The following is a 13,727-nucleotide window of genomic DNA, read 5'->3' as shown; positions in this document are numbered from 1 at the left end:
GAGTAATGGTTTTATGAAGAAGAGACCATATGCTGTCCAGGGCCTGCCACTTCAGGAAGTGTCTCTGGTGTACGCTGCATGTACTCTGCTGTTGTGTTTTGGCTGCTCTTTCCCTCAGGTCAGTCCTCTGCAGAGTTTTTCCTTGCCTGCAGTGGGGGGTGTTTGGACCTTGGCCACAGCATGGCAAGTTTTGATTAAATGTGCACTGGTTTGCTTGTTAAAAGAGACCTAAGAACTGAAGCTCGCAGGACGCTATGCTCAATAGGCATGGTATGTGCAAGGGTTTGTGCTAGTCTTCCTGAGGATGGGCCCACTGCTCTGGTTCTCAGGTGCAGTGGCCTGAGAAAGGCAGCACCTCTAGAGCTCAAGGGGGCGGGGCTTGGTATAAGAGCTTCAGGCAGACAGTGTTGGTGGTGTGCTGCTTACTGAAGTAAGTTTATGCTGAAGGGTGGGAGAGAGAAATGGCACCAGCCAGCTCTCTTGTCCCTAGAGAGAGGAGTTCACACCTGCTGCTTCCTGGAAGACCTCCCAGAAGAGCAAACAGTCTTCCATCCTGGTCCCAGGCATCCCTCAGAATGCTGCCTTCACCCTGTCTGTGTTCGGCCACCTGCCAGACTGGCAGCACAGTGCACCTTGGGGTCTATCCAAGGCAGGACAGCTGAGTTTTAAAACTCCAAACTTTAGAGATATGGGCTGGTGTGGACCCAACCACGCTGGTCCTCTGGCAGAGGATCTTGCTGTTCTGGGACTGATGCAGATTCCTCCCAGAAGGGCAGTCACAGCCAAAGCACAGGGATGCAGAGTTTGGAGTAAAGTGCAGCAGTCTGTGATAGGTGTCCTCAGCATCTATGCTGAGGGGCCAGGGAGGGTAATGGTGCCCACTGGTTGTTTTGTTCCCTAGAGGGGCAATGCTCTCTCTCCTATATGCACTCCAAGAAGGGGAATGGTCTCTCCCTGTGCATCCTGGGGATCCTCAGATGGCAATGTCTGTTCCTGGGCTCTCCACCCTCCTTCTCCACAGGAGCACTGCACCCTCAGGATGCACACTCTGACCCCAGTCTTTGAGCCCTGCTGGTTGTAAAACCTTCTGAAAATCAGTCCCTCTCATTTTGCCAGTCAATGGTTTTGGGAAAATGTTTTCCTTGCGCTATCCCCTGTGCTCCTCTCTCTGTCTTGCCTCCCTCTGTGACTAGGGCTTCCTCCCTTCTGCAGCACCTGCAGTCCATTTCTCCCCCAAACCACATCTTCACACCTCCTACCTTCCACAATGTGGCCTCTTTCCTCTAGTCCTGCAGTCCTCAGATGATTTCTTGGGTATTCAGAGTGATTGGTTAGTTATCCATCAGTGTTCGGGATGAGGCAAGCCTAGGGTGTTCCTACTTCTCTGCCATCTCAGTTCCACACAACCTGTGTAGTAGTCTTTAATTTTCAATTTATTTGGGCTAGAAATAAGAAGGTAGAAAACAGTTAATAAAATTTATTTCGGAAGATTACTCAGCATTTCTAAATGTAACCATTTTAAATTAAAATTTCATATGATGATAAATGCTAATAACTAATTCTCTTAGTTTTGAAAGAGTTAACTCCTAATTGTATTTAAATTTAATTATACTTAATTCTGTCACATTCCAAGACTGAAGAAAGATAGAAATATATATATATGTTATATACTTTATATATATATATATATATAAAATTTTGAGACATTTGTGATACCATTTGTTTACATGAATGAGTACTGACATTTAAAAAATTGTTGCTTTTGACTTAAGAATTTTAGATTTCTGCTAATGACTTTCTGAATACTTTATTGTAGGTCACTTATGCCATCAAAATTGACAGGGAAACCTATACTCTCCATCTTAAAAAACAGTAAGTGGTCATTTTTCTTTTCATGCCCTTCTTTGTTGTTTCTTTTTTTCTAAGATTTGATTTATTTATGAGAGAGAGAGAGAGAGAGAAAACAAGTGGCGGAGGGGGGGGGGCTGCGCAGAGGAAGAAGAAGAAGCAGGCTCTGTGCTGAGCAGGGAGCCCAACATGGGCCTCTATCCCAGGACCCTGAAGTCATAACCTTAGCTGAAGGTAGCCACTTAACCAACTGAGCCACCTAGGCACCCCATTCTTTTTTGTTTCTTAGATTTTTTTAAAGATTTATTTATTTTATTTATTTATGAGAGAGAGAGAGAGAGAGAGAGAGAGAGGCAGAGACACAGGCAGAGGGAGAAGCAGGCTCCGTGCCGGGAGCCCGATGCGGGACTCGATCCCGGGACTCCAGGATCGCGCCCTGGGCCAAAGGCAGGCGCTAAACCGCTGAGCCACCCAGGGATCCCCTCGTTACTTAGATTTTTAAAATTAGTACTCTACATTGAGTCTAAAGAACATGATCATTGTATTTAATATGTTATATCTTTGTCATTTATGACAGATTAGAATTTCAAGTGTTCCTCTTGAGATTTTAAATCTAATATTGAAGCCAAATTCTAATTTAATGATATAAATATTAATGTATATTAGATAAATTACAATTATTCTATGCAATTCCTTGAAATATAACTACAATAACATTCGGGAAATAATTTTATTTGTATGTTTAATTTTTTCTTCATGTCATTTTATATACTTATTTAATTTTAAGCATTCTACTTGGTAATACACCATAATTTTTTCTCAACTTGGTATAATATAGAATTTAATCTCTTAAATTTTGTGTTCTTTAACTTTTCTGTTTGAGGAAACCAATATTAATAATCTTTGGTGTATATTTTCACCATTTCCTATTCTAAATTTCATCTCTCCCTTAAATGAACCTATCAAAAGAGTTTGTTTTTACACAAATGGAAATACTGTTTTGTCACTATCAGATCTTATTTAATAATGGTGTTCATTTTCTTGCTATATATATTTTAACTCATTCTTTAAGAGATAACATTTCACTGTATGTAATATTAATAATGAGTTTCATTCCAGGAATTATTACTATAGAGTCCTGCAACAAACATCCTTGTATGTATATTATTATGTAATAGAGATTTTGTTTTGTAGACTTGATATCAAGAAATGGGTTTCTGAGTCAAGATGTATGAATGATAGTAATAATAATAACAACAACAAAAGTAACTGACATTTATAGAGCACATACCAGTTGCCAGGAATCTTTTTTCATCCCTCCCTCTCCCCTTCCTCCCTCCCTCCCTTCCTTTTTTTTTTTTTTTTTTTCCAGAGAGAAAGAGAAAGCGAGTGTGTGCACACGTGGTGGGGGCAAGGAGGAAAAGAGGTAGAGGGAGAGAGGATCTTAAGCAGACTCCATTCTCAGTGTGGAGCCCAGCACAGGGCTATGTCTCATGACCTTGAGATCACAACCTGAGCCAAAATCAAGAGTTGATACCTTAACCAACTGAGCCACCCAGGCACTCTTTGCCAGGCATGTTTCTAAGCAGTTTGCATGTAGGAACTGATTTAATTTTCACAACAACTTTCTTTATTTACTCACATTTTGTATTAGGATATTGAGAGATATTTTCAGTTTCTGAAATCAGTTTAGATTTTCAAAAGTATGTGAGATATGCTAAAATATTATATTGCATCTTTGTACCAATTTATATTTCCCTCAATAACTTCTCTAAACAATTATTAGCCATTTGCATTTTCCTCCTTCCTATTCAATATTTATTTTTCAGAGCAGTTTTAGGTTCACAGTAAAATTGAGGGGAAAGTATAGTTTCTGTGTACCCCCTGACCCCACACATGCATGTCCTTTCCTGTAATGAACTTGCCCCACCAGAGTGATACATATCTTATAATTGATGATCATTATCACCCAAAGTCCATAGTTTATATTAGTCCCAAATTTTTTACATTGACATTTTTTTTGGTTAAAGATAAAAAGGAAAATTCTGAGAATATAAGCAATTAGGTTTTCACCATGAATGACACACATGTAAGCATTTTGTTTATATATTTTTCTAGAAAGTGTACATGGTAGGTAATAGTGAAATCTATTATTCCTATCCTTAGACATTTTCAGTTCTTTCACTCCCCAGTGCTAATTATAGTTGTGATACTGACACATACTGTCATATTTTTTTTCATTCATCTGTAGCCTAGAGTTCAATATGAATCATCATGTTTTGAGTATTACCTTAAATAAACATAAATGGCACAATACTCCTTTATATAATTTATTTATCTGAATATGGTGGGCCACTAAGGTGACCCCAATTCTTTACTTCTTTCTGTATCTTCAATCTTTGCCATAAAACTTTGAGTTCTTATCTTCAAGAGGTGGAACATAGGGGTGCCTGGTGGCTCAGTGATTGAGCCTTTGCTTTCAGCTCACATTGTGATCCTGGAGTCCTGGGATCAAGTCCACTCTGGAAGATTAGTCCCTTGCTCAAATTTCATAAGCTAAATGATTTCTATAGACAAACTTCATATAAGTGGTACCAAAGTGTCATCTTGCAGAGAAGATAGTGATTGTTATGAAACAGCCTGACACCATTATTTATTGCTGGGAGACTGGGATTCTTAAGGATTCCAAACACCAAGGAGCAGTTCAGGGCCAGAATCAAAGAGAGACCAGCGCATTCATGGAGTGTGCACTTTCACCCCTTCTCATTTCAGATCTGCTTCTTCATCTTTTATCATTCCTGACAGCTCTTCCTTTCCTCAATTCAAATAACAAAACTAGAGAGCTTCCCAGAAGAAAAAAATGCTGCTATTTATCAGACCATATCCCACATGTATTCAGGGACAATGCTGAGTGGCTTGGGTTGCTTTAGGTGTGAGTACCTGGAATATGGTCAGAGCCATATTTTATAACTAAGCATGTCAATGGAGGTGGTGGAAATGGGAATCCAGAAGCATCTCCCAGGAAAAGGAAATTCAACAGATTCCTGACAAGCATAATTAAAAAGACAAAACTTAGTCTTAGTCAATAGAGAGAACAAATTTTGTAGTAAAAAACACAGCCAAAATAGAGATTTGAAAATAGTTGGAGGAAAACTACTATAAAGAGGGCAGATCCATAAGACCCAGGAATAAACTATACATTTCCATATTTTTTTTGATTTCCATAAAATTTTAAAAAATATGTAGTGATTTAAAATTAAAATGAAAAATTAAGGGATTTATCACGTTAGGGAAGATGAATGTAAAACCACACATGTACGCATGCACATGTATTCAAATGTACAAAACACACACTAGAAAACTGATATAAGATGAATTATTTCATGTATTATAAAAATTAATAGCAAAGGAATAGGACTCAAAATTCTACGTACTGCCAACATGTTATTCAGTTATGAGAACAAAAGGTACATTTGCATATTTCTGCACAGATCCAGAAAACATGCCATTTGCATAGTCTATCTGAAGAAAACAATGTGAAAGTAGAATAAATATACAATAATCAAGTCAGCATAAAATCACAAATAAAAAAAGAAGCAGTGGTAAAATTTGGAAAATGCAATACAGTTGTAAAATACTGAAAGATTTTACATCTTAAATGTAAAATAATTTTAATACTATCAGAATATTATGATACAAGTTCATAATATGAGAGACATGAGAGAAATTTGAAAACCTATAAAAAATAATGAACATGATTACATAAAAATTTCACTTTTATAGCAATGAATCCCACAAAGATGGAGGGGGGAGGACAACTGGCTGGGCAGTGTTTGTGCAACATATAGAACAGATAAAGGGTTGACGTCTACAGTAAATAAAAATTCCCACAATTTGATCTTGAAGAAAAAAATTAAACAGATAAACCATGGATTGACAATAACTCGAAACAAATGATTAAGGCTAAAAACCCAAGGAAAAAACAAAACATTGGAAACGAAATTCAATTAGTGTAGTCAGTGAATATTCAAAAAGATACTCCTAAACAACAATTAAAACATATTAAAAGCATTATTTAAGGCAGAATAAGGGGTGCCTGGATGCCTCAGTCAGGCTAAACATCTGCCCTTGACTCAGGTAATAGTCCTGGGATCAAGACCTCAGTCAGGCTCCCTGCTTGGCAGGGAGATTACTACTCCCTCTCCCTCTGCAGCTCTCCCAGCTTGTGGTCTCTCCCTCTCTCTCAAATAAATAAATCAAAATAAGATCTTTAAACAAAAATAAATAAAGCATAATAAAGCATTAGCATATATTAAAATGCCTTACAATAGCATTTCTTATCCATTAATTAACAAAAATAAATAAGTGAAGATACTAATTTTGTTGATAAGATAGAGAACAAAAATGCTTTTGAATGATTGACAAAAGCAAAAACTGGTATAAACCCTCAAGGAAAAGTGGGTGGTATATAGCACTCTTGGGAATTGTATCATTTATAACCCATCAATTTCACTGGTGCCCAGGAAGTCATGGCCAAGGATATCCACAATACATCCTTTCTTGCTATAAATATGAGTGAATAAATAATAAATGAGATATATATTTATTTGATAGTTATATATTTAAAACTATCATTTTACACACATCAGTATGAATGAATCTTGAAAAATATTATACAAACTGTTGCACAAAAAGCACACCCCAAAAAACAGAACCACACACATTAACATAGTAAATATCTACTGCTCACACTTCTGGGTTATGTGTGAGTAACAATAGTAGTTCTGCTAATGGTGACCAGGCTTGCTTGCTCAATGGTCTAGGATTCGTTCATTCAGCTAGATTCTGGATTCATTCATTCAGCTGAATGTTGACTGATCTAGGCATAATTAGAGCATCTTGACTGTGCTCCACTTGTCTCCATCTTCCAGAAAGCTGATCAAAGCATATTCTCATGGGGATGGCAGACAAACAAGATGAAAAATACAAAAGCAGGAGAGCTTTTTCAAAACTCTGTTTGAATCAAGTCAGCTAGCATCTTTTTGGCCAAAGTCACATAGCCATAGAATGGGCTGCATGATTTGCAGGGCCCACGATGAAATGAAAATATGAGATCTCTTTTTCAAAAGTACTAAGAATCACAGAGCATCAATAGCAGAGCATTTAATCAAGGACAGGGCACTTCTAACCTTGGGGCCCTGGGGGAACAAAAACTCAGGAAGTTGGCTTTGCAGGCATAAACACAGATCCAAGACCTGGGGAGTGGGGAGGCTGGGGAAGATGTATATGTTCCACTCCCCCCCCCCTTTTTTTTTTTTAAAGATTTTATTTACTGGGCAGCCCGGGTGGCTCAGTGGTTTGGCGCTGCCTTCCGCCCAGGGTGTGATCCTGGAGACCCGGAATCGAGTCCCACGTCGGGCTCCCTGCATTGGGCCTGCTTCTCTCTCTGCCTGTATCTCTGCCTCTCTCTGTGGCTCTCATGAATAAATGAGATTTAAGATTTATTTATTCATGAGAGACACACAGAGAGGCAGAGACACAGGTAGAGAGAGAAGCAGGCTCCAGGCAAGGGAACCTGATGCAGGACTCTATCCCAGGACCCAGGGATCATGCCCTCAGGTTTCCTAGTCTTCTGCTTCTAAACAAAGGCTTTAGGAATTGTTGTGTGCTTCTACAATTTTTTTTCGCCTTCTGCTACAAAGAAAGGCATGTTCCAGGGGTAGTAGGTATGTCTTTTCCCAGGTTCCAGAATGAAGGCAGATGGAGCTGAACCTGCAATAAACTTGTGAAGAGCATTCACTGTTGTTTTGAGGCATTGAGAATTTGGAGCATATTTTTACCATGGTATAATTGCATGGAAACTATTGGAAAAAGCATATTTTTTTCTTATCAATCTATGGCTATTTGTTAGCAAATATTAACTAACATATTTATGCAATGAGATCGATTGTTGAATCTAAAAGAAAACTTTGCCATGGGAATCAAGAAATCCTGGTTTCTAGTATACATAAATCTATGTCATTATGATGTCCCTGATGCTATCTGATTATGCTGCTTATTATTTTTTCTTACATACAAAATATGCTATCAAAATGCAAATGAGATAATGGAGAGAGGAGACCATTTAATTTTTGGATATTTGAGCTTGTAAAATTGAATGAAAATTTTAATTTCATGACTCTGGTTTTGTTAATGTTACTATTACATGAAGTGTCATTACTTTGGTTGAATTAGGTCATTTTTAGACCCTCATTTCCTGGTGTATGCATACAACAAATTAGGAAAATTGTATCCAGATTCTTCTTTTGAAAAGGTAAGTTTTCTTTATGCTGTGTAGATTTACTTTTTTGTTTTTTAAAGATTGTGTTTATTCATGAGAGACATAGAGAGAGAGAGAGACAGCGACACAGGCAGAGGGAGAAGCAGGCTCCATGCAGGAAGCCTGATATGGGACTCAATCCCGGGACTCTAGGATCACGCCTTCAGCCAAAGGCAGGTCGCCAAACAGCTGAGCCACCCAGGGATCCCCTACATTTACTTTTTAAATATCATTAAGATACCATTGGCAAGAAGAAAAAGAATGCTTTCTACCCCACAGAATGATTGGGCAAACAGATCAGAAGCCCAAATGTAACGTGGCTTTACTATGAAGGCAGATTGAAAGGAACTCAAGGAATCTTTTACGTAAAAAGGTCGTTTAAACTATCAGAAGTATTAGCAGGGGTCTGAGAGAGAGAGAGAGAGAGAGAGAGAGAGAGAGAGAGAGAGAAAGTGGGTTAAGGAGCTAAGAATAAGAAGCCCCTAAACACAGAGTCATTTAAACTGAAATGTCCTAGGACCTGAGCAATGGAGGAAGTGGTGGAAATCACTTTGCGGAAAGACCTAATAGAAAGAACCACCTTATAGAAAGAGTGAGGATGTCAAAGCATATTGGGTACAGAATATGAAGAGGTTCATGTGTGAAACATTGGAGTTTGTATTGATCTGAAAATGCAGATAGGGTTCAAGAAATTTTTAAGTATCTGAGAAAATTAGTGAGTTATTTACTTTGTGAGAACAGAAGATTGGCAAGAAGTAAATGCAAGTGAAGGGTCAAATTCTATTGCTATATTGCAGTTGAGAGGTAATGAAATTAAAAATAATTACTGCAACATTGTCGCCATCTGTAAGTAGAAGACAGAACAAAATACAAAAGACACCTGTTCTGAGACATTTGACAATAGGCAGATCAGGAAAAATTTTTTTTTCTGAGAGATAAGAGAACCCAGAAGGTGAGTCACATTCAACTTGGCCCTTCTAACTGAGGATAAAGTCTCAACCATAGCATACATAGGGAGTTGGGACCAAGCAGAGCTTGCAGACTTTGGACCAGAGCTGCTGATGCAGCTTCAACTGGGATGACACAGGACCAGAGAGAGGGGCCGTCAGATGTATGAATTTTTTGCAGGGAGGGGAGTTGTACTTATGTCCTTGACTAACGATTAGGCTGCCTGTGTGGTCTACTGAAGAGCAGAGAGTAAGATGGAGGTAATACTAATTGTCCAACAGAATCAGGAGATGTTGGATTTTCAGCCTGGACAGAGTAGAGTGACTTTGCTAAAACCCCAGACATTCAGCTGAGCCCAGAACCCTAATCCTTAGGAGGAAAGACCAAGCTTTAGAGTAAGAGATACTCTTATCACCCTCATTCTGTACCCCAAGGGCTAAAACTCAGCAACAAGAGGATTAAGGAAGGTTGCCATCAAATTAATTACAATACAAAATGAAATACTCTATAAAGGGTTAAAGCATAGTAGAGGAAGGAAATAATTCAGATAAAGGTAGAAATCAATGAGATAGAAAAAGGAAAAAGAATAGGAAAAAATTAAGCTTATAATTTAATTCTTTAAAAGGACTAATAACATTAATAACCCTTAGTAAGACTGACCCAGAACAAAAACAAATTCCATCAGTATTAGGGATGAAGGGAGATATGACTAGTCATACAGAAGATAAAATATTTGGGAGTATTATGAAAGCTTTAGGTCAATAAATTTGATAATTTAGATGAAATGGGCAACTTCCTTGAAAAGGGTAACTTATCAAAATTGAGGGGAGAAATAATAGAAAATCTCAATCACTTGAAATCTACTTAAAAAATTGAGTTTCTTAATAACTACATTCCCATGCCAGGTTTAAATGTTTTCACACTTTACCTATTGAGAGATATTTGTTGTTTCTAATTTAGCTATTAAAAATAATGTTTATATGAAACATTCATGTGCAATTTGTTATGTGGATATAATTTTTTAATTCTCTGGAATGTATATCCAAGAATATGATTACCAGGTCATATGATAAGTGTGAGTTTAAATTCAATTTAGTCAACATATACTGTTTTATTACTTTCAGGAGTAGAATTTAGTGATTCATCAGTTGCATATAACACCCAGTGTTCATTATCAAGTGCCCTCCTTAATACCCATCACCCAATTACCCTACAGCCCTACCAACTTCCCCTCCAGCAACCCTCTGTTCAATTACTAAACTGTTTTTCAGAGTAGCTCTACTATTTCACATTTCCATTGCCAGTGTATGAGAGAGAAAGAGTGCATTTTTGCCACCACTTGGTATTGTCACAATTAAAAAAAAAATTTAGCCATTGTGATAGATGTGTAGTGATTTTTCATGTAATTTGGTTTGCATTTTCCTAATGACCAGTGATGTTGAACATATTTTCATGTGCTTATTTGTCATCCTCTGTGAAATGTCTGTTAATATCCTTTACCCATTTTCTAATTGGATTGGTTGGTTTTTTACTATTGACTTTTGAGCAATTTATATATTCTAAATACATGTTCTTTGCCAGATATGTGATTTGATAATATTTATTTCCAGTCTGTAATTTACCTTTTCATCATTTTCATAAGGTCTCTCATTGATCAGAAATTTTAAATTTTGTTGAGGGTTAATTTATCAACTTTGGATGAGTAGTGGTTTAGTTATCAAACCTAAGAACTTCATATATCTTTAGTTCTTAAAGATTCTGTTTTTTTTCCTAAAAATTTTGTAGTTTTATTTATATTTAATTGATATAAAATAAATATCACTTTGATATAAAAGTGAACAATTAGCTTTGTATCAGGTGTGAGGTTTGAATCCAATTTCATTCTTTTGACTGAGGATGTGTATTTGTTTCAACATCATTGATAGAAAAGGCTGTTGTGCATTAAATTGCTCTTGCATCTAAGTCAGAAAGTCAGTAGGACATATTTTTGTGGATATATTTCTGGGTTCTTCAATCTGTTCAATTCCTTTATGTGTCTATACTTCTGTGATTATCATGCTGTCTTTTTTTAGTTTACCTACATATTAAGGATTTATGTAAACTATAGTGATTTCTCCCACTTTATTTTTATTTTTCAAGATTTTTAGACTATTCTTGATATTTCATACAAATTTTAGACTAAACTGCTTTATGTACACAAACTTGATAGGATAGTGATAGACATTATGTCAAACCTATACATCATTTTGGGGACAACTGACATCTTCACTATGTTGAGTCTTCCAATCCATGAATACAGTGAGTCTCTCCATTTATTTGGTCTTTTTTTACATGTCTTTTATTAGCGTTTTATAATTTTAGCATTTAGATTCTGTACATATCTTTTTTTAAGGCTTATGCCAAAGTATTTAATTTTATTTTTGCCATTATAAATGGTATTGTATTTTCAGTATTTATATATTTGTTATTTTCCAGAAACGCATTTTGTTTTATTCTCATGTCCTTCAAACTTACTGAAGTTACATGATTCTATGATGATTTTTGTTTTGTTTTCATTTTTTGGGGGGTAGAGTCTTTGAGATTTCTACATAGACCTGTCATTTACAAACTTGAAAATTTTTCCTTTTTTTGTTTTCAGTCTGTGTGCTTTTATTCACTGCTTTGCCTTTCTGTGCTTGCTACAACTTCCAGTACTGTTCAAATCACAATAGGAGGGAAAACATCCTCATTTGTTCCCAATCTTAAGGAAAATTTATTTACTTTTTACCATTAAGGATAATGTTAGTTGTAGGGTTGTTTTCAAACATTCTTTATAAAGTTGAGGACATTCTCCATTTCTAGGTTTCTAAGACATTTTTATATCAAAGTGTGTGTCTAATTTTACCACGTGCCTTTTTTTTTTTTGCTTCAGTTGATAAGATCACATAAATCTTTGTCAGCCTGTTGATATGATGGATTGCACTGATTGATGATCAAATACTGAAAACAATATTGCATATCTAGAAAAGCTACAACATGGTCCTGCTATACAATTCTTTTTATTCATGACCAGGTTTATTTGCTAATAATTTCTCAGTTTTGTTGTGTTATTGTCAAAGTTCATGAGAAATATTGGTCTGTGAGTCTGTGGCCTTCTTTTGTTGTCCTGATTTTGTCTAATTTTTGTATTAGACTAATACTGGCAATAAAATAAATTAGGAAGTATTATGTTCTATTCTATTTTCTGGAAGGAATTATGCAAAGTCCAGGGTAATTCTTAAGATATTTGGTAAAATAATTCGGGGAAGTCCCTGGGGATTTATGTGTGTGTGTGTGGGGGGGGGGATTTTTAATTACAAATTAATGTTATTTAATAGTTACAGGAATATCTGTTTCATGTGTATTATTTTGGTGGTTTGTGGCTTTTAAGGGATTGGTCCATTCTATCTCAGGTGTGGAATTTATGCAATTTTGTCATGGTCTGGTTTTTATTATCCTTTTAATAATTACAGGAGTGTTTTATTTCTGACACTTGGTTGACAGTGTGACAGATTGATCAATGGTTGATCACTTCTCTCAACTTTGTCAATCCTTCTAGAGATTTTTCAATTTATTGAATTTACCAAAGAACCAACTTTTTCTTGTTTTCATACTGTTGTCTTATTTTTAATGTCATTGTATTTGCCTCTTAGGTTTATTGTTTTTTCCCTTACTCCGTACTTATTTTTAAATTTAATTTTCCAGTTCTTTTCTTTTGAGGGAAACACTTATCAACCTGTGATCTTTCCTCTTTTCTACTGTAAGCTAAAATTTGCTGCTCAGCATAGTTTGAGCTGCAGCCTGCAACAATTGATGTATTTTCATTTTAATACAGTTACATATATATATATATTTTAAGATTTTATTTATTTATTCTTGAGAGACACACAGAGAGAGAGAGGCAGAGACACAGGCAGAGGGAGAAGCAGCCTCCATGCAGGGAGCCTGACATGGGACTCAATCCCGCCGGGACACCTGCACCCCGATGTTTACAGCAGCAATGTCCACAGTAGCCACACTGTGGAAGGAGCCTCAGTGTCCATCGAAAGATGAATGGATAAAGAAGATTTGGTCTATGTATACAATGGAATATTACTCAGCCATTAGAAATGACAAATACCCACCATTTGCTTCAACATGGATGGAACTGGAGGGTATTATCCTGAGTGAAATAAGTCCATCGGAAAAGGACAAACATTATATGGTCTCACTCATTTGGGGAATATAAAAAATAGTGAAAGGGAGTAAAGAGAAAGGAGAGAAAATACGTGAAAGGTTCAGTGAGGGTGACAAAATATGAGAGACTCCTAACTCTGGGAAATGAACAAGGGGTAGTGGAAGGGGAGGTGGGCGGGGGGTTGGGGTGACTGGGTGATGGGCACTGAGGGGGGCACTTGGGATGAGCACTGGCTGTAATGCTGTATGTTGGCAAATTGAACTCCGATTTTAAAAAAAAATTGAAAAAAAAAAAAAAAGAGGGAGAAGCAGGCTCCACTCAGGGAGCCCAACGTGAGATTCAATTCCAGGTCTCCAGAATCATGCCCTGGACCGAAGGTGGCCCTAAACCACTGAGCCAGCTGAGCTGCCCAGGTTG

At 36.9% G+C, this 13,727-nt stretch overlaps 1 protein-coding gene across 1 annotated transcript in view; it reads left to right on the top strand.

Annotated features, from left to right (window-relative positions):
- Nucleotides 1–13,727, top strand: part of ADAM18 (ADAM metallopeptidase domain 18) — a 271,792-nt gene that overhangs the window by 14,232 nt on the left and 243,833 nt on the right. Inside the window, exons 3-4 of the mRNA XM_041751041.1 lie at nt 1,817–1,872; nt 8,083–8,161. Coding sequence (XP_041606975.1) covers nt 1,817–1,872; nt 8,083–8,161 — 135 coding nt within the window. The remainder of the gene's footprint in view (nt 1–1,816; nt 1,873–8,082; nt 8,162–13,727) is intronic.

This window comes from Vulpes lagopus, chromosome 4 (genome assembly GCF_018345385.1).
Source record: "Vulpes lagopus strain Blue_001 chromosome 4, ASM1834538v1, whole genome shotgun sequence".
NCBI classification, from domain to species: Eukaryota; Metazoa; Chordata; class Mammalia; order Carnivora; family Canidae; genus Vulpes; species Vulpes lagopus.
This window is presented reverse-complemented; position numbering and strand designations above follow the sequence as displayed.